Source organism: Artibeus jamaicensis, unplaced genomic scaffold (assembly GCF_021234435.1).
Source record: "Artibeus jamaicensis isolate MK-2021 breed Jamaican fruit bat unplaced genomic scaffold, CSHL_Jam_final contig_432, whole genome shotgun sequence".
Lineage (NCBI taxonomy): Eukaryota > Metazoa > Chordata > Mammalia > Chiroptera > Phyllostomidae > Artibeus > Artibeus jamaicensis.
In genome coordinates, this window is record NW_026521828.1 from 14,198,704 (window position 1) to 14,218,038 (window position 19,335).

A 19,335-nucleotide genomic window follows, 5' to 3' on the forward strand; every position below is an offset into this window, starting at 1 on the left:
TGATCCGTAGTGAATTTGGAGCCAGTTTCTCTCTCCTTGTCACATCCTTAATTTGGTGCGGATTGGTTTGCCTCATCCAGTATCTCCTTAGTCACATGGGAGTCACTCTCCCACTGTAGGAAATACGTACATGAAATGTAATGGCAGAGAAGAGAGGAAAGAAGCTAGTGAGAAAACATTGGCTGCTTTTCTGATCAAGTCAATAATAAAACAAGAATATCTTGTCGCCTGTACTGTTCAACATTGTACATGTAAAATCCAAATGACAGAAAAAAGAAATATGAGGTACAAAGATTGGGGGTAAAAAAGAATATTTGCCATTATTTAAAAACAATATAGTCAGAAAAATCCTCTGTAAACTGGGGAAACTGGGATATTTCACAAGGAAGCCCAAACATTATTAGATACTAGACTCCTACGTACTAGAATTAACCAATTAGAATGGGAATTAGGAAAAAAAATTACTATCCACAGAAGCAATAAAGTTACTTTAAAAATGTAAAAGAAAAATGTAAGACCTTTATTGAAAGAGTCTTTAAAACTTTCCTGAAGGAGAAGAGCAAGGGTTTACCTAATGGTTCCCTGTGAACCCAGATAAGATAGCTATTAATTCCAAACTTTCTTTTCAAGTTACAGGAAACTCATCTGAAGTCCAGGTATGCAGAGTCTGGGACTTGATTTATTAGAATCTGAGGTTTAATTCACAGTAATCATGTACTGAGCATCTAATATGCCAGACACTGTGTGTAAGCTGGTAAAATGAGAGGTCCTGCCTCACTGAACTCCCACAGAGGAAAGAAACTCGTAAGCAGATATAGTACAGTGAACATCACTGGAGTTGTGCACAGGTTTACCAAAGGGATTGCTACCCAACCAACAGTTTCCTTGTCATCACTGATGATGGTCATCCAGTTTCTACTCCTGGTCCTGCAGTGAGTGAATCTTACCATTGGATGAGCCTGCTTAATGGTTGGGCAGCTCTAGAGTGTAAGAGTCGTCCTATGTTGAGTTGCAGTCTCCATAGTTATGACTTCTTCTGACCAGCAAGAGAAACCCAAGCTACATCTTTTTTATTGAAGTAGTCCTTTCTGTATATTTTAATTATATGTCCTTTCTGAGGCTTTTCTTTTACAGTCAGAGTGTCCCAATTTCTTCCATTACTCTCCATGCAGTATCGTTGAAGGTTTGGAGGACATAATCATGTCTCCTTCCTTGTAGCCTTTGTTTTTATTTTTCTTGATCATTTTTTAAAAGCATGGCCAGCAGACCATTCACATTAGAATCACTTGGGAATTTAGTAAAAACAGAGGATCTTGTGTCGCCTTCACTGAATTGTAGCAAATTAGGGAAAATGACATTATTTCCAAGTGACTCTTTTGCATAGTATCTTTGAGAATCACAGTTGTAGACTTTAATAAATTGGAACAGTCCAGTGTTTGCTAGCATTGATTGTGCTTCAAGGTTAAGAAATATTATAATTCTTGATTCTTTAAAATTTTTAATTGATTTGAGAGAATAAATACTCCTTCTGGGTTATTACCCCTGTTTTTCCTTTTATGTAACAATAATCAGAATTTATGGTTGTGTTTCTTTTTTTTCTTGTTTTTTATTTGTGTCCCCAGTCAGACTGTGAATAATAAGGACTGGTAACATGTTCGTTTCATTCCCAAAAAGTTTCCCTAGGATATAGCATGTTGCTTAATTAATATATTTGTTGAATGAATGAGTAGATGCTTCTACCAGACCTTATTGTTCACCTGGACTGTGTATACTCAAATAAGTTTTCACCACTTTTAAAATATATTTATTTCATAACTGGAATAATTTTTTTTCCACAGTGACACCACTTTCCAACTTCTAATCTCAACACACCAGAATTCCCCCTTTAAATAAAAATCTTTACACTGTGGATTGGAAGATTACCCATAGATGAGGAAATAATTTAGGTGTTATTTACTTTGGATCCTGAGAGGATTCTGCTAATGTTGGAATTTTGTTTGACATTTAAAAGACATTTTTTGGCCTTTACCTTGAACTTTGGAGGTTACAGTTGGATTCAACATTTACCTCATTGTCTTGAGCCAAAGCAGACTTAATCCAGGTGAATCAAAGATAGATGAGAATGACCTTGACCTATCGCTCCCAACCTCCTCCAGGGCTGGTGACATAATTTGCAGGCCCAACATAAAATGAAAATGCCGGGCCTTATTTGTTCAAAAGGCAGGGAAAAAAATCACCATTAACGTACTAAAATGTAAAGTCTTTTTCTTTCACTGGCAGTCTTTCTCTCAACTTGTCATGGTGGATTTATTTTCTCTAGTAGAAAAATAAAATACTATTTTAAATTCTTAGCATAAAATGTATCATTCATCTTTATATTGTGCAATGTCAGTTTCAAATGCAAACATCAAAGTATTTATGTGAAATCACCAAAATTGCACAAGTTATATAAACTGTATTTTGTAGTCAAGACATGCTTATGTATTTTGTTTTCATCAGACAGTGAAAAAACTAGCACAGTTTTTTATTTAACTTGTTGATAGACACACATCCAACTACCTTAAGATTATGGATAAGTCCAGAAGGACTTAAAGTGGAAGGAACCATGGTTTGCCCCCTTATCCTTGCTTTCTGTGTTGGCATTCTCAGCATAAGTGCTCAGCTAATACGGGGAAGCAACATGAGTGAAGGAAGACTTGATAGGACTCCTTGGTGGCTCCCATTTCTTAGAACAGCACTGCTTTCTTTTTACATTTGGCAAGTCCTGGTTAAAATGGAAAATGTGGCCTCTCATGGCTGTCATCATTCCCAGTTACTAAGTCACAGATGCATTGGCATGAAACGTGAGCACACAATTCTGGTGGAGTCCTGGTATTCAGCAAGACTCAAAACGATTACAAGGTAAACATGTTATAGAAGCTGCCCACAGAGAGCTGATGGAAAAAAGGAAAACGTTTCATAGGTATAATGTATTTACTTTGTATTTAGGTCTTGCTAAACTCTTTCTGTGTGGTGAGTCTACCAGAATCCTGGGCTCCTGGGGCATCACAAATGCAATAGGGTGACAAGGAACTACAGGCACGCTCGTACTGGGTCACCTCTGCTCCTGTGCACTCTCCAAACTCTCCGTGGCCCCTTCAGACTTCACAAGTTCAAAGATAAAGCTATGAAGAATTTCAAAATGGCAACGTGCAGAGCATTAAACCAGGCTGTGAGGTCCTGTATGATTGCACTGGTCACACACCCATGAAGCCAGTTCTGTCCCCTGTCCTGCCCCAATCCCAACCTGAGGCAGTGTCCCAGAAAACCTTGTTCTTGCTGAGATCACACCAGGAATATAGTGGGAACAACATCAGGAGAGCTCCACATGCCTTGCCAAATATTCAGGGTTAGAGAAGTTTGTACTATTTGTAGCACGTACCTGCAAAAGTTTGGTAATCAGTGGCTTAAGCTGCCTTCCAGGTTGCCTACTTCTGGGCTAAGTGGTGAGGCCTAAACACTATCCCCTGTACTGAGACACACTGTCAAGAAACATTCTTGCCCTAGCTGGTGTGGCTCAGCTGGCTACACATCATCTTAAAAACCAAAGGGTCATGGATTCATTTCCAGTCAGGACACATACCTAGGGTGTGGGTTCTGTCCCCAGTTGGGGTGCCCGTAAAGGGCAAGTGACCAACGCTTCTCTCTCACATCGATGTTTCTATCCTTCTCTTTCTCCCTCCCTTCCTCTCTCTTCAAAATCAATAAACATGTCCTCGAGGGAAGATAAAAAAGAAAAAGAAAAAAGAAAAGTTGCTGCCTCTGACTTAGGAAAGGTAAAGTTTGGTGTGCTAACAAAGGGACATCCTGACCTAATGTCCCATGTGACCTAATGGCTGTAGGTGCTGGAGTCTGGCACACCTGGGTTTTCATCCTAAGATCTTTCCTTCACTATTTTTTAAAAATATTTTAAAATTTATTTTCAGAGAGAGGGGAAGGGAAGGAGGGAGGGAGAGAAATATCAGTGTGTGGTTGCCTCTCATGTGTCCCCCACCGGGAACTGGCCTGCAACCTAGGCATGTGCCCTGACTGGGAATCGAACCTCGATCCTTTGCTTCACAGGCCCGCACTCAATCCACTGAGCTATACCAGCCAGGGCTTTCCTTCACTATTGATACAACCTTTAGCATATGCCCAAACATCTCTGGGTCTCTGTTTCCTCATCTATAAAATAGCAATAATACTAAAACCTATCTCCTAGAGGTTTTGGTAAAGTTAAATATGACACAACATGTGTGTAGAACTGACTGAGCCCAGTGCCTGTTACCCAGAAAGTGCTCAATGAATGGAAGGCACTAACATTGCTGTTATTGTGATTGTAGCATTGTGGTATATAGCATTGTTCTTATCTCTGTTAAACAACCTTTTCCAGTTATTTACTAGGTTTCCTGATAAGCACTTTTAAAGAAATGAGTCAGTAGAAGTCTCAGTGTTCTACTCACGGCTCCTTAAACAAAAAATGATGAGCTCCCTCCGCTAGAAGAAAAGCCAGAAATGAAATAAATTAAATTAATCACACTGTATAAATAATTGTTTAAACAACATAAGACAACAATTGTTTCCTGGGTACATCATGTGCTATGCTGAACAGTTGAGTTGAGACTGTTGTTTGGAATATGCCTTCTGGCTTTTAAGTTACCTGTAGGCATTTCTTTGACCCAGCATAAAACATGCTAACTGTTGTGTCCAACAAGTTGGGTGGGTCTTTTCTGTGTGTAATTTCACCTCTTTGGTTCTTCGAGGGTGCCTGTTACTAGGGTGTTAGGGTTCTGTGCAGCAGCCCTCTGAGATTGGTACCCACAGGAGGGAGGGACTGTGTGTGGCACCCTGCAGGGTAAGCCTGCAAACAATAGTCAGCTCAGAGATGCCCAAGGTGGTTTGTCTGAGGTTCAGAATGGAGACAGTGTGGTGTGGTGCTCTGACCCTTGACCTTGACTGCACACTAGAGTCACCTGGGAGCTCTTAAGCAACACCCAAGCCTGGGTTCCACTTGTACAGATTCTATTCTAATTGGTCCAGGTGGGGACCCAAAATGCACATCTTTTAGGTGTTTTGATGGGCAACTGTATTGAGAACCACTGGGGCTGTGGAAACAGCAGGAAGCTTTTCTTGTCATCTCTTACCAATCACCAAGCAGTCATTGTCTCTCTCTGTAGAAATAAAGTGAGGGAGTTCAAATAGCAAATACTTCAAGTTAGGTCTAGCTCCACAGGTTAAACAACTGAGATAGTGTGGATTTAAACCAGTAGTTTTTTTTCTCTCTCTCTCTTTTAAAAGTGATTTATTTCCAAAATTACTCACCATTTTTAATTTTTTTAAATTTATTTTTCAACAAGTGTTGACATACAGTATTATATTAGTTTCAGGTGTACAACATAGTGATTAGACATTCATATACTTTATAAAGTAATAAACCTATTACCCACCCATCTGACACTATACATAGTTATTATAATATTATTGAGTATATAAGGATTAAAAACATAGGGATGTTTTTAATTTGGGGCTGTTTTGTTTACCAGGGTACATTTTGTAATGTCTGGAGGTATTTTTGGTTGTCACAACTGGTGGGTGCTACTGGCAGCCAGTGACAGAGGTCAGGGATGCTGCTGAAATATGACGGCACATGTACAGTGCCACCCCCCCCCCCAACAAAATAGTGCTGAGGTTGGAGAATTCTACTTTAAACTAATCCTTTGGGCTTCCCAACAAAGAACCTCCTCTCCTCTTCACACAATGCCAGGAGGTGTAAATGCTTTTATCTGCCCACTCCAGGGCAGCCCCTGCACCATGCAGCCCCTCTTAATCCACATCCATTCCCAAAACAAGATAAGGGGTGGGAAACCCTGTTAGAAGGTGATTGGTGATGTTTCTGGGAGGAAGGCCCCAAGTTTCTGTGGTTATAGTGCTGGTAACCTTGCAGATAAGCCCTTCCCACAAGGCAGGCTCCATGAGCTTGTTCTCTCACAGCATGTACTTGGCAGGGACACAGCCCTCCCGATTTAGTCAGAGCAGCTGTTCAGGAAGGAATCGCCTCCAAAGCACACTCAGAGCCACCAGAAAACCACTCCCCCATGTATCTGAGGGTGCAGTCTGCAGTAGTCCCCAGTGGAACTGTGTGGGTCCCTGGCCAAGAACAGGTGTGGGTCAACAACAGTGTGCTCAGAAGAGGGTAAACACCATGGTTTTCTTCGTGGGATTCATGACATATGAAAAACAATGTAAGGAAATTAGAGCTTAGAGAAGATACAGGTCATCAGCACTGTTTTCATACACATCTAAGGGCTGTTATGGGAAAGAGGGACCCAACTTGTTCCACAACGTCTTGAGAAAGAGAAGTAGAATCAGAGGATAGAAGTTTTAAGAATACGTATTTTAGTGCACAATGGAATACATACTCACATTCTAGTATTTAATACAAATTTTAGTACACAACTGTCTTACCAGGGAATTCTTAATAAAGGAGAAAGTTGGAAGACCACCTGTCACTTAGAAGTGTTGACTGACCATCAGCAATTGACAGATCATTAGTCAGCATTGCTAAGAAAGGTCTAGGAGGGTGAAAATGTTCTCAGACCCTCCCTTTGTGATTGTGTGAGTGGGCAGAACCGTGGGAGTCCTTCTACAGTGCAGATAAACATGAGGGAGAGCAGCACCTGCTTCAGCCTGCAAAACATTTTGTTCAGTGTTATGGCTAAAAGCCTGGAACTGAATATTTGATGGACTTCAGTTGGACTTCAGGTCCTGCCACTTTGAAGCTGTGTGATCCTGGGCGAGTTAGTTGACCTCTCAGTGCCTCTGTTTCTTCCTGTGCCAAATGGAAGCAAAGGTGGTTTTTGCCTCATGAAACTGAGGGTTGTGTGAGGTACTGCACATACAGAGCATGGGACATGTAAGTTATTGATAAATTGTGTTCTCATTATCCTCATCACCATCCTTCTTGGTAAAATCTCAGGAAAACTGGTTAATACCACCGCCTCCTATTTCTGGAACTTCTAGTTCATTGTCATAACATGGTCTGAAGGCAAATGGTTTGGTGTCAAAATCATTGCTATAATATGCTCCTGATAAGAGACAAGATAGTTCCTAAACAGTAAGTTCATAAGAAGAAGGGATAGTTCAATTGCAGGGATGGAGGAACTTGGGAGAAGGAGCCATGTAGAAAGCCCTAGCTGCTTGCTGTCTTACTAGAAATGCTGGAAAATCATCTTCGACCCCTGAGCGAGGAAACCCAATGAGTGGCTTCTGGTTACATAAACAAACCAACCGAGTCGGCTCCCTTTGCCCAAAGAGCCAAGAACTTAGTTTTCACAAAATGATTACAGAACTGCCTTTTCTCATTTCCATGCCTATTGCAGGTTATTTTTAACAAGATTCTTAGAAATATTTCACAGTTAGAATTGTTCTTGGAGAGCTTTATATTCTCTAAGAAATGAGTGAATCTATATTTTGGTATATCTAACAAATATGCAGGGTGGGCAAAAGTAGGTTTACAGTTGTGTACACAGAACATAGAGTTTATTCTTGTATTATTATTTATTGTATTATTTTCTATATGGACAACTATAAACCTACATTTGCTCCACCCTGTATTTAATTCCTGCTTATGTTCCTTTTATCTTTTCAAGACTTTTATTTCCTTTGCTGGCTGGTATAATGAATTTTTTTCTCTGTGCATTAGCATTGCCTGTTTTAAGTTTCTGAGTTTGGGAAAAGGAGTATGTGTATGAACACATATATATACATACATATGTACATACATATATACATATATATGTGGTTGTCCAGTAAAATAATTAGTTGCTTTAGAAATAATTTGGCTTTGGTTTTTCTGGTCCATACATCACCATCTTCACATTCATCATCATCATCTTAGAGTCTACCATTCACTGAGCACTGATCTGTGCACCAGGCATGGATCTCAAAGCATTACATATGGTGTTGCACTGAATCCTTCATAGACTCTCTGGAGCAGGTATTATTATTCCCATTTTACCAATGAGGAAACTGAGACTCAGAGATATTATATAACTTGGGCAATGTTCTACAGTAGTGAATGGTAGGACCAGGATTCTAATAAGTGTTCATCTGAAGTCAAAGACCTTGCTGTTAACTATGAAACCATGCCCCTTGCCAGTTAACAGAAAACTCTTGAAAGGATGCAGAACATTCAATTCGCAGGCACAGGAAAGGGCTTCAGGAGTGATCTGGTCAAATATACCAACCAATGCCATGATCTCTTCTACGACTTATCTGACAGGCAGTTGTCTATCTCTTTTCCCAAAGACCCAGTATTTTCTAAGAACGGGATATGTTCCATGGGTGATTTGCCAACCAAATGGGCTCAACATTAAATAATCTGAATCTCAGTAAAGTAATTCACTATTTCTTTTGCTCTTTTGTTATTATTAACATCACTGAGGCTCAATTTTCATCATTGTTACCCAAGGCAAGGTATTATTTTGTTTGAATAGCAAGAGTTGTTGCAAAGTTTGGTCAGATTTTACTTCCCTGCATCTTAGCCTCATTAAAGATCAGTTTTATAGCTAAAGGCGGTAACAGAGCTCAGGCAGTCCAGTGGTTTTTAAACATTTTTTTCTGGTGTGGAAATCTTTTGTTCCAATAGACTTTTCCTTGGAACTGTGAACAATAAAACTACAAGCACACTGATCAAAACAAATGTCCATATGAGGGTGTGTGTACACAGAACCATGACCACCAACCCCATTCTGCCAATGTTTCCTATAGCTCTTCCAGGAAGTCATTTGGTAAAGTCTTGTTTAGAATGACCTGAATAGACTGCTGAATCCGATGTTACAGACAAGAAAATTGAGCCTCAAAGAATCAAGATCTTGCTGGTATATTAACAAAAGGACAAAGATCAGTATCCAAGTCTCAGAATTTCTAGCCCCAGCCTAACTTATTCATTCATCCATTAGCTTTTGATGACATGCTGAATATGGTGTCCAGGCCCTGTTCTAGGTAGTGGGGATACAGCAGGGCTCAAGACAGGCAAGATTCCTACCATGAAAGAGTTCACAGTTGAGATTTTACCATGTCACTTATTTCTGATGGTTCAAGACCTGCTTTTGGACCCCCCGGCACCCTCCCACACATATACTCACACCATCCTGGACAATTCTGCAATCAGCCCAGCTTGTCCACAGCGTTCCAAAAGACTGGACCCTAGGATTGTACTCAAGGTTGTTCACATGCTCAGTGATTGTCAGGTGACTTTTCCTTGACAGGCTTGCAAATTATAATTCTTTTTCTACCTCTGATTTTCTTTTGGGACTAGGTATATAATATAACCATGGAGAGAGAAGCTATTTTTCATGTATCATTCAAGAATATGGAAAGGCCATTTGGACACATAAGATTTTTAACTGTAAATGCTACCTGGAATGAGTTGCAATAAAATAACCTTGAGCAATATAGTGTGACTTGCAGTGGGCAAATAGTGAAAGATGAATGAAGTCCTTCTTGCTTGACCCTCTGGTTTTCCAGCTCCTTTCCTTCAATGCTCCCTAACCAGACTCCCTAGGTAATATACATGCAAGATTGATCTATTTTTCTCAAGTAACTAGTGAATTCTCCTGCCTTAGAATTATTGTTTCTCTTGCCCCAAACGTTCTCTCTGACTGTCCTGCCTGGCCCGAGCCTATTCATTCCTCTAGGCATGGTTTCAGTACAAGCACTCTAAACTTTCCCACCCTGCCCCCTTAATCTTTGAGTAATAACAACCGCTCCTCCTCTGGGCTCTCTTACCAACTGCTTCTCCTTCTCTTGGAAGATCAGCTGATTCTGTGGGATCTTAAGGACATTTACACACCTGAAACACTCTCCTCCCGTCTAGGCAGCTTCTCAAGAGCAGAACAGATTTCTTTCTCCTGAGTCCAGGAGTCTGGGGTGCCTGCTTGGGGAAGGTGCCCATTCCGTGGTGCTGATGCAGTGAGACTCTGAGTTGGATGGCCTCTTCCTAGATGTTGGGCCTAGGCATACTAAGCCTCATTCCATTTAACTAGAGCCTGTAAATAATAAACCTATGGTATAGGACTGTTGTGAAAATCCTATGAGATAAGCCAAACACTCAATAAATGTTGGCTGTTTTTATTATAGATCCATGCCTTTAAGGAATTTTCTCCTAGATATTTTTAGGTTCTGTCATAATAGAAATACTTTGTGGAGAAAAAACATGCAGTCTGATACCCCAAAACTCCAAGTTCCAATCTTTTGTCATTTAGGAATTGTGGTAAGCAATGGGAAAACATCTCACAAGGAGATTGGCTTGACCTTAGTTGTATGTGCATGTGGAGCAGTAGGAAAGCAGGTGCTTTGAGATTAGAATAAGCCACTGATTTGATCTCGCACTTTGATTTGGTTGAAATATGGACATAGCTGAGGCTCATGATGGAATTAAAGAGCCCTGGGAATGCATTTTGTGCCCAGACTGCAAGGTTAGGCATTCTAAACTGTACAGACACAGCTTTGGGGGGTCCTTTCTGCAAGTAGCACAAAATAGCAGAAGGAGCTCTGGCCCAGGACCCCAGAGCTTCCACCTAGTGTATGCGTTACTTTCTGTGCTTGCTGAGGCATTATGCTCATGCAATTCAGTTTTCCCATCACCTGATAGGGGCTGTTGTCACTTGCTTGCTCCTTGCACAACTTTTTACCATGTCCGCATTCTACCTGTATGATTACTGATTTACTATTTGTCTTTAAATGCATTTTTACTCTAAAATATACCTGTAAAGGAAATTATATCATGATCTTAAATGTAAAACCATGTAGAAAAAGATGATTTAAAAATAAATGCAATGGAAACAAAAATATTATTTGTATAAATTATTATTAAAATTTAACTTGATCCAATTGCTTGCCAAAGGCTTGGAGTCTGAGGCCTGCTCTCCATTTGTTAGCTCTGACAGACTTGGAAAAGCCATAGTAGAACCAAACTGAGCCTTTCTCTTTAAAATAAGCAGACAGATGACCTTGAGAAGGCATATAAATGTCTGACTACTGTTTTACAGCTGAAACTAGCACTGTATGTCAACTGTAAGTGAAAAGCAAATTTTAAAAAACAATCTAAAAAAGATTTAATAATAACAAAAGAGCAAAAGAAATAGTAAATTACTGAGATTCAGATTATTTAGTGTTGAGCCCATTTGGTTGGCAAATCACCCATGGAACATATCTCATTCTTGGAAAATACTGGGTCTTCCATAGTCAGTATTCTATTCCAGTTGGCAGTGAATCTAAAGTTGAATAAAGAAACTGACCTTAGGCATTGCCTTTTGAGTAAGGTAACTTACTGATAACTTAGTGTGTACTAACTATTTACAGGCAATTTGATTAGTTTTTATCAGTTCATTGTACCCAAACATTCCATTTTTTTCATCACATAAAGAATACCTAAAATATATTGCTTATTCATTTTACATATTTTTTGCCTTCTCATATTCACCATCCATCACCAAGTCTTTTCTCATTTCTTCATCAATGTCGTGAAAACCAATAAATACCCCCTTGTCCAATTTGTTAAACTGCTTGCACTTCTGTGATTTCATTCTAATCCCTCATAGAGGAGCATCACTGAGAGCTTCATACTGCCAGCTCTGGCCTTTCCCACTCCTGTATTTTCTGTGTGCTGCCCACTGGAAGTCTCGGATCTAAGCTCTGCCTCAGATGAGTAGAGTACCTGGATATCCACCTATTCAAGGAATATCATCCCCCCATGGGCATAGGAATCACCTGAGAACACCTTCTAAAAATGCAAATTTCTGCTCTTCCCACTTCACCTCTGCCCTCTCAGCCAGCTGTCAGGGGTCTGGTGTGGATCCCAGGAATCTGTTTGTTGCAGCTACCCACAATAATTCTGGTGCACCTAGTCTCTGGGCCACTCTGTGAAAGATGACTTAGCCAGTGTTTCTCTCCCTCCAACTTGTCCCCCTCCTCCTCCTCCTCCTTCCTCTTCTGGAACACAGAAGTTAGATAGTGATAAGTTGATTTCATCAACTGTTAATATTAAACTTCATCCCCAAACTCTTCCCGCTACACAAATAATTTCCACATTTCCCATGGACAGAATTCCAGGTTTGGGAGGCAGCATGCCTGATTCATAACATTGGATCCACAACACCCCTCAATCCATCCATGCCCCTACATTGACCTACTTCCTCTTCTAAAATTAAAGTAATACTCTGTATCCTCCTTCCTTGCAGATTTGTGTTGAAAATTAAATGTGGGAGAAGATATACAAATGCTTCATAAATTATAGAGATTTTTCACAAAACTATTACAACAAAAAAGTATTTAGAAATGCTTCTGTTAAAGTATTGGAGATAGTTTTTTAATGGTGTTTTGCATCAGGGATTTTGAGCAACTCTGCCAATGTTTCTGATGCAGCATATGTTTGAGGAGAGGCAGTTGTGATTTCACTGCATTTTAAGTTGTGGCATCTCAGCCCTTCCCTATCCTATCCTGCTCAGATACATTTAACAGCTTTGCAATGTAATTTCACAGATTCAGAAATTGAGGTCTTTCAGATTCTTTAACACAAATCCAAAAATTACACCCCCTTGTGTTTCCAGTGAAACCTTTTCCCTACACACAGAATATAAAGTATCAGATACTAACAATAGAATATTAAAAGCCAAATTTGAAGCAATTACCCACAGCTTTGGCGGATAGTTCCACACACAGCTGGTGCCCAATCAGAAAATCTGCATCTGTCACCCACCATCTCTGCTACTCATACAATCAGAAAGTCAGAGCTGCAAAGGATTTTATAGATAATCTTCCTTCTCATTTAAAAGATGGGAAAGTGAGGCACAGCAAAGGGACTAAGTCATCGAGTCACATATGGAGGGAGGCTAAAAAGGCATTAGAACACAGGTCTCTGTCTCCTGATTGACTGCTCACCTTGCTGTACTCAGCTGCTTCCTTTGCTGAGTTAGTATGGTGACCTTGGAGTTGAAAGTGAAAGTGGTTCACTCAGTGTTAAGGCCATGTGCGCTGAGTGTGATCCATTGTACTGGAAAGAGGTCTCTTGGGGTGCAGCATATTTGGCCATAATTTTTGTATCTTAAATGAAAACTAAAAAGCAGATGACATTAAACTGTTAAGTGTTAACAATTAAGTTACTACAATAGTGTAAACTGACAGTGACACAGGCCAACCAGCACACAAGATCGTTCTGTCATTATTCTCAAGTCCCCCATTTGCTCTGCCTACAGGGAGTTGGTTGAGAGTTCTCCATAGGGTTGGAGGTTGGGCCATTGTCCTTCTGTCTTTGGCGAGGGCTATATTGATGTGTCCTGAATGAAAAGAAGTGATACTGGGTATCTATTAGCAAGTCCACAGTAATCTCAATCTTTTTTCTTTTTTGTAGATAGTGAAAAGCCTTCATTATATTTATTTTTGCTTAGTTATCAAGCGTAAACTTAAAAAATTATTGAGTTGACAATAGTTAATAAACTATTGAGGTGACAATAGTTAATAAAATTATATAGGTTTCAAGTGTACAATTCTACAATATATCATCTGTCTGTTGGGTTGTGTGTTCACCACCCAAATTTAAGTCTCCTTCTGTCTGCATTTATTCCCCCTTTACCTTCTTGTACTGGCCCCCTGGCTATATAACCTTTTGGAAACACTTCTCAAGGACCTTCTCCATTTTTCAGCTCTGGTGCTTTCCCAGACACCCAGCTCTGTGGCTCTTCCTGCCTGGTCTTTCATCCTCTCTCCCCATTCTTTGTTATGTTTATTAATCCAGCTGTTTTATTTGACTTTGTCCTCCATGGTATCCTCCTGCCTTTGCAGGGTTTTTTTCCATGTCAGCTAGCGTCCCCAGGCCTGCATCACAGAAAACTCACATGCCTCTTTAATGGTCAGGAGGGGTTAGCAGGAGAGCACTCTCAGTCACACTGTGTTTCAGTAAAATGGGGGCCACTTTACACCGTAGACTTCCTGGGGGTGGAATAGATAAACTCTGCTTCCCTGTACATACTCCTTTTACCTTGGAGTCCATCACAGTGGGACAAGAAAATGTGAGAGAGAGCAGCACTAGACTTACGAGGGGCAGTTCTCAAGATGACCAGTAACGATATATCAGGACAAGTAAGAGCACAGAATTTAGTATCAAAAATGACCTAAGTGGAAGGCCTGATCTTGACACTTATTAACTAAGTAAACTTGGGCACAATCTCTGAAACTCAGTTTCCTCGGTTAAAGAAGTATAAAATACATGAATTAATGAATAACACACAGGGGCTGCCCTAAGGGGTGATTGTTTTATTGTTGATAATAATGATAATAAGTAAGTATTATACAAAGGGAATTTGGCTAATGAGAAGTGAGAAATCCCTCCTTCCTTCCTTTCTATTCATTCTTTTTTTAAAATAGGTATGTTCAATGAATGAGACAGATAAACATGTTGGGGGAGCTGTATGAAGACATGAGACCACATCTTGAATTGTGTAGTGAATTTATGCTTGGAAGTGATAAGTAGAAAATCTGGAAGAAGGAATGTACAACCAAGGACGAATCAGAAGCTATATTCAGAGCAAGTAGCAAACCAAGGAATAGTCAGATCTCATTAGTTAGGGAAGAAATCTTGTGTATTTTGCTTTAATAAGAATAGTCTTCCAACTGGAAATGAGAAAACATTATAGGGAGAAAATTGCTGTCCAGGATCAAGGAGAACATTTTACTGTCTCTGAGCCAAGATGGATCATACTGGAGGGGATTAAAGGAACTGGTTGGTAGGACCTCTACTGGTCCTCTTCGGAGGACTGGAAAAATGATGGCAGCCTGGAGACCAATAAATACTGACCCAGTTGTTAAAGAAATACTAAAGCTAGACTCAGGAAACTATACACTTGTAGCTTGAAATAGACCTTACCCAAATTCTAAGACAGTTATAACACAGATCACTTGAGAACAAGAGTCAGTGTCATTTCATTTAAAGTAAATCATGCCCTCATGAACATAGACAAAAATGTGGCAATTGCAGGGTCGGGGAGGGGGTAGGTGGAGATGGAAGAGGGTATAGGGGGATAAATGGCGATGGAAAATAAGTAAGTAAATAAATAAAGCATGCCAACTAATTTCATTATCTATTAGGACCCATTCATTTACTACTTGACAGAGACGTTTCGGCAAGGCATTGGATAAAGCCTGCCATGGGTGGGCCCATTCTCAGGCACGCCAAATGTCACCTGTCTGCTGTGGTGGCTGTCTGTGGTGGTGTGCCACAATTCTCTGTGTTGGCCCTGTCCTGACACTAAACTAAAAGGTCTAGTTAGCAATAAAATATCTGACCTTTCTATGTGCTTGTAAAATCCTTATAGTCTAGTTTGAGTCAATGCTAAATAATCACATCTTGAATGAGTAAATTGTTATTATTATTTCAAATGATCTCAATGAGCTAAAATGATACCAGACCAATAAAATGAAATTTAACTGAGACCAGAGTAATGTCCTATATTTTGACTCAAACAAGCACAACAATAAACTGCACCAATGTGATAAAGAACCATGGGAATTGACAACTGTTTGTATCAAAAGCATACAGGCTGACAACAAATTCAATATAAGCTGATAGTATATTACCATAGCCAGAAATGAACTTAATGATGACCACGTTCATTGAAGTCACCTAAACTGATGATGAAAAGTGAATGACATGTGAGGTTCACTGTGTAGATTTGTGCTCTTTCCTGGTACTCTATTGTAAGAGAGATAATCATAAAATAAGGATTGTGTTCAGAGGACAGTGCTCATTATGGGGACTATTCTGGAAGCCATAATATCCCATGAACTATTAGGGAAATGTGTAGCCCAGAGAGAGAAAACTTGGAGGATATAATTAGTAGAGGAAGAATTTTAAGGGGCCCTGCAGGACACAGTAGTTCCACTAGGAAGACAGATTTTTGGCTAAACATTAATAAGTGCTTTCTAATAACAATAACAAGCCCTTTCTGTAAAATTGCTCAAAAGTGAAATGTCCTGGTCAGTCTCTGGAGATCTGAATGCAGGGGCCAGTCAGCCCCTCATCTGCATGCCACAGGGGGCTTTTCTGCATGGGTGGGCTTTTCATGAGATCCTCTGTGATGCCCGTTCCAACTCTGAAGTTCTCTGGTCTTCTCCCCTCTCCAGGGATGCAGTGGAGTGTGGTGGCCAGTGGGAGAGTCAGAGCCACCCTCCAGCGACTTCTCCTTTGGTGGCTGCTCAGCCCTGTGACACTTAGTCCCCTGGGGCAGTGACTCAGAAGACAGCCATCCCTCTGGGAGAGGGCCAGGTCCTACCTAAGCTGCTGCTCGTGCATGACTGCACCTAGTATTCTCTTCACTCAAGTGTTCCATCCATTCGTCCATCTGTCCTTCGGGGCAGGCCCTCCATGCCCATGGGTTTTTCCCCTGGGATTCCAGCAGGTGATGTTTGAGGGAATCCAGGGAGAGCATGGCCCCTTTATTCACTGGGAGTTCTCTTCCAGAGATACCTGCCTCCTATGAAGGGATTTGTTTTATTTCTTAGCACTCCTTCCTGACTTCTCATCCTTGCCTGACACGGTCTCTGGTCTCTTTACTGTGCCTGGTCAGTTTCCCTCGTGTTTCAAACATGATTGCTCACTGTGTCCTATCTCAGTCTTAGGTGTCGCTAAATATGCCTTCTTTTCTGTGCCTGCTCACAGGTGTTGTCCAAACACATTCTCTTGTGCCTGTCTTGGCCAGAGTCATGTTCAAAAGTGCACATGTCTTGCGTGTTTTAACTATTCACTGTCTCATCTCATCTTGGTCTGTGCCAGACATTAGCATACTTGCCTGCCTGTGTCCAGGTCCAAATGTGTGTCCTCCTGGCCAACCCCCACATCAGCAACAGACTTCACCTACTCTGCCTTATGTCTGGTTGCAGTCCTTCTCTTCAGGACAGGCTTCTCTTATTTATCATGGAAGACACTGTGGCAGAGACCTGCCCAAGGAAATGGTCTTTGCAGCGACCTTGGAGGGAAGCTGAAGACAGATAGCTCCCCCCCCACCCCCAGTGCTGTGGCCTCAGCTCTGAGACACTTGCCTTGCTTTTGAACTAGAGCAGCATCTTCTCCTAAGGAGCCTTGAGCAGGGCTGGTGGTACCATTGTGCTTATTAACAGACTTTGGAATCTTTTCCATGAACTCATGGTGTGGCCCATGGCACTAATTTGCAACCCTGGATTCTGGCCATGTTGATGTTGAAGGAGAGAACTGTTGGGAGCTCACACTGCTGAGACCTGTCATTCACTACAGTTTCCCCACCCCCAGCCCCCTGCCATGGAGGCAGGACCAAGCAGTGCTGGAGGTGGAAAACCAGTACTTGACTTGAAGTTGAAGGACCTGCATTCCAGACATGGCTCTGTTCCTGATAGGTGGTGAGATCTTGACCCAACCTTTGTGTCCCTGGACATCGCTCTCTATATCTGTCCACTGAAGTTTGGACTAGGGGATCTCTGAGATTCCTCTCTGTTTCTAGGACAACAGGATGCAGTTACAGCCATCTGCTACCTCGAAAAGCCATGGCCCGCTGTGTTTTGTCTGTTTCAAAAGAACTAGCCACCTCCTTTGGGCCTCTAGACCCTTGACCTTGCCAGCTTTGCCCTTCAGATTCACCTGGATGTCTTTCATTCCAAGCTCAGTCCATGGCTCCTGCCAACTGCCCCAAAGTGAATGTCACAAAGAAGTAAATGACATCACATCCCAGAGCCATGGGAGGTTTTAACCTGGATCTTGGCTACGATTTGATAGCGTCTCAGGACTTTGTATACTCACTTTGTTTCTGCTGCTTAAGAAGTGTCAGTTACCATTTCTTGTTGATGTTTACTTTAGTCCCGGAATCAAACTGAACAGGAAAGAGACTTTGGAATGAGGAAGAGGATATCCACCCCAAACCATCCAAATGAAAAAAAAATCTGTCCTGTGAAGACTTCATTTTACTGGGGAGAAAGTCCTGCCTTAGGAAAGGGAAAAAGCCTCTCAAGAGAATGTTCTTTAGAACTCCCGAGTGTTGTTGAGAAATACTGCACCATGTGAAATGCTCCGTGGGAGGCCAGGACTCTCGCCGGTCTGAGAAGTGGATTCAACTAGACATCCATTCTTATCACACATGAAGAAAGTTTAAGTCCTGCCTTGCACCATGATTCTTGCTAGACAAATCCCCTTTGCTTTTTCAAGTCACTGTCCTCTTCCCTTACTAGATTGGTACTTAGGATCATTTCAAGGTTGATTCTTTTCTAACACAAAGGAGGAGCAGTAAGATTCTGAGTCTCAAGGCTGTGAACCTGGCAGTCAGAACCAAACTGTGTGCTCTGACGGCTGCTGCGCTGCCCATCACCTCTGTGAGCACATGCACTGAATCAATGGCTGACTTACTGTATGACCCTGAACTAATAGCCAAATCCCTCTGGATTCTGGGAGAATCTCTCCTGCCTGCATCACAAAATTGTTGTGATGATAAATGATTTTTGTAAAAAACATCCTGTAAATCATAAAATACCATTCTGTATGTTTATTATTAGTGTGGATGCTTCTGAGCTCCCCAGAGTGAAGAATTCTTGATGAACCAATTTAGAGAATAAGCTTTTTATATTGAAGAACAACACCACAGGAGCACCTTTTTGGGGCTCCAGTCTTCCACATCCATCCTTCTTCTTTTGGCTACTCCAAGTTGTGCAACCCATGTGACATTGCAAATATATACATTGCAAGCCCTTCATTTGATGGGATTTTGTTGTGTTAAAATAAAGGAGTAGGTGGGGAGATATGGGGACTAATTTTGGTAAGAATGAGCCAAATATGTAACTTCAAAGTAGCATGAAATAAATTCAAATGCCTTTTGCCATGAAACATTTATTTGAAGGAAAAAGTTCACCAAAATTATTCTTATCCTATAAATTCTATTTTAAAAAACAACAATCCTCAAATGTGGACCAGATTATGAATGAGCAGCTGACAAGGATGTTACACAATGAATCTGCTAAGATACTGAACCAGATAACTTGAAATTTTGCTAATGTGGCGGTCTGTTAAAATGATTATTAGTTATAGTTTAATGTTATTTTGCTAGCACTTTAATTTTGTTTACATTGTTAATAAAGTAGAATTACAAGTGGGGCCACTTGTCCAGGCCACAATGCACTGAGCTTCACTGTAACGAACATGTAAACTACATGTGTGCCCCTTCCATAGAACATGGAACTTAATTATATAATTTCAAAGGGTTATAAATGTTAATGATGGCTGTAACTTTAGCTTTATGAAATTGT

At 40.8% G+C, this 19,335-nt stretch overlaps 1 protein-coding gene across 1 annotated transcript in view; it reads left to right on the top strand.

Annotated features, from left to right (window-relative positions):
• HTR4 (5-hydroxytryptamine receptor 4) overlaps window positions 1-16,288 on the top strand; it is a 134,100-nt gene extending 117,812 nt beyond the window's left edge. The window contains exon 7 of the mRNA XM_037161943.2: window positions 16,198-16,288. Within this exon, the coding sequence (XP_037017838.1) occupies window positions 16,198-16,288 (91 nt within the window). The remainder of the gene's footprint in view (window positions 1-16,197) is intronic.
• Window positions 16,289-19,335: the final 3,047 nt, after the last annotated feature.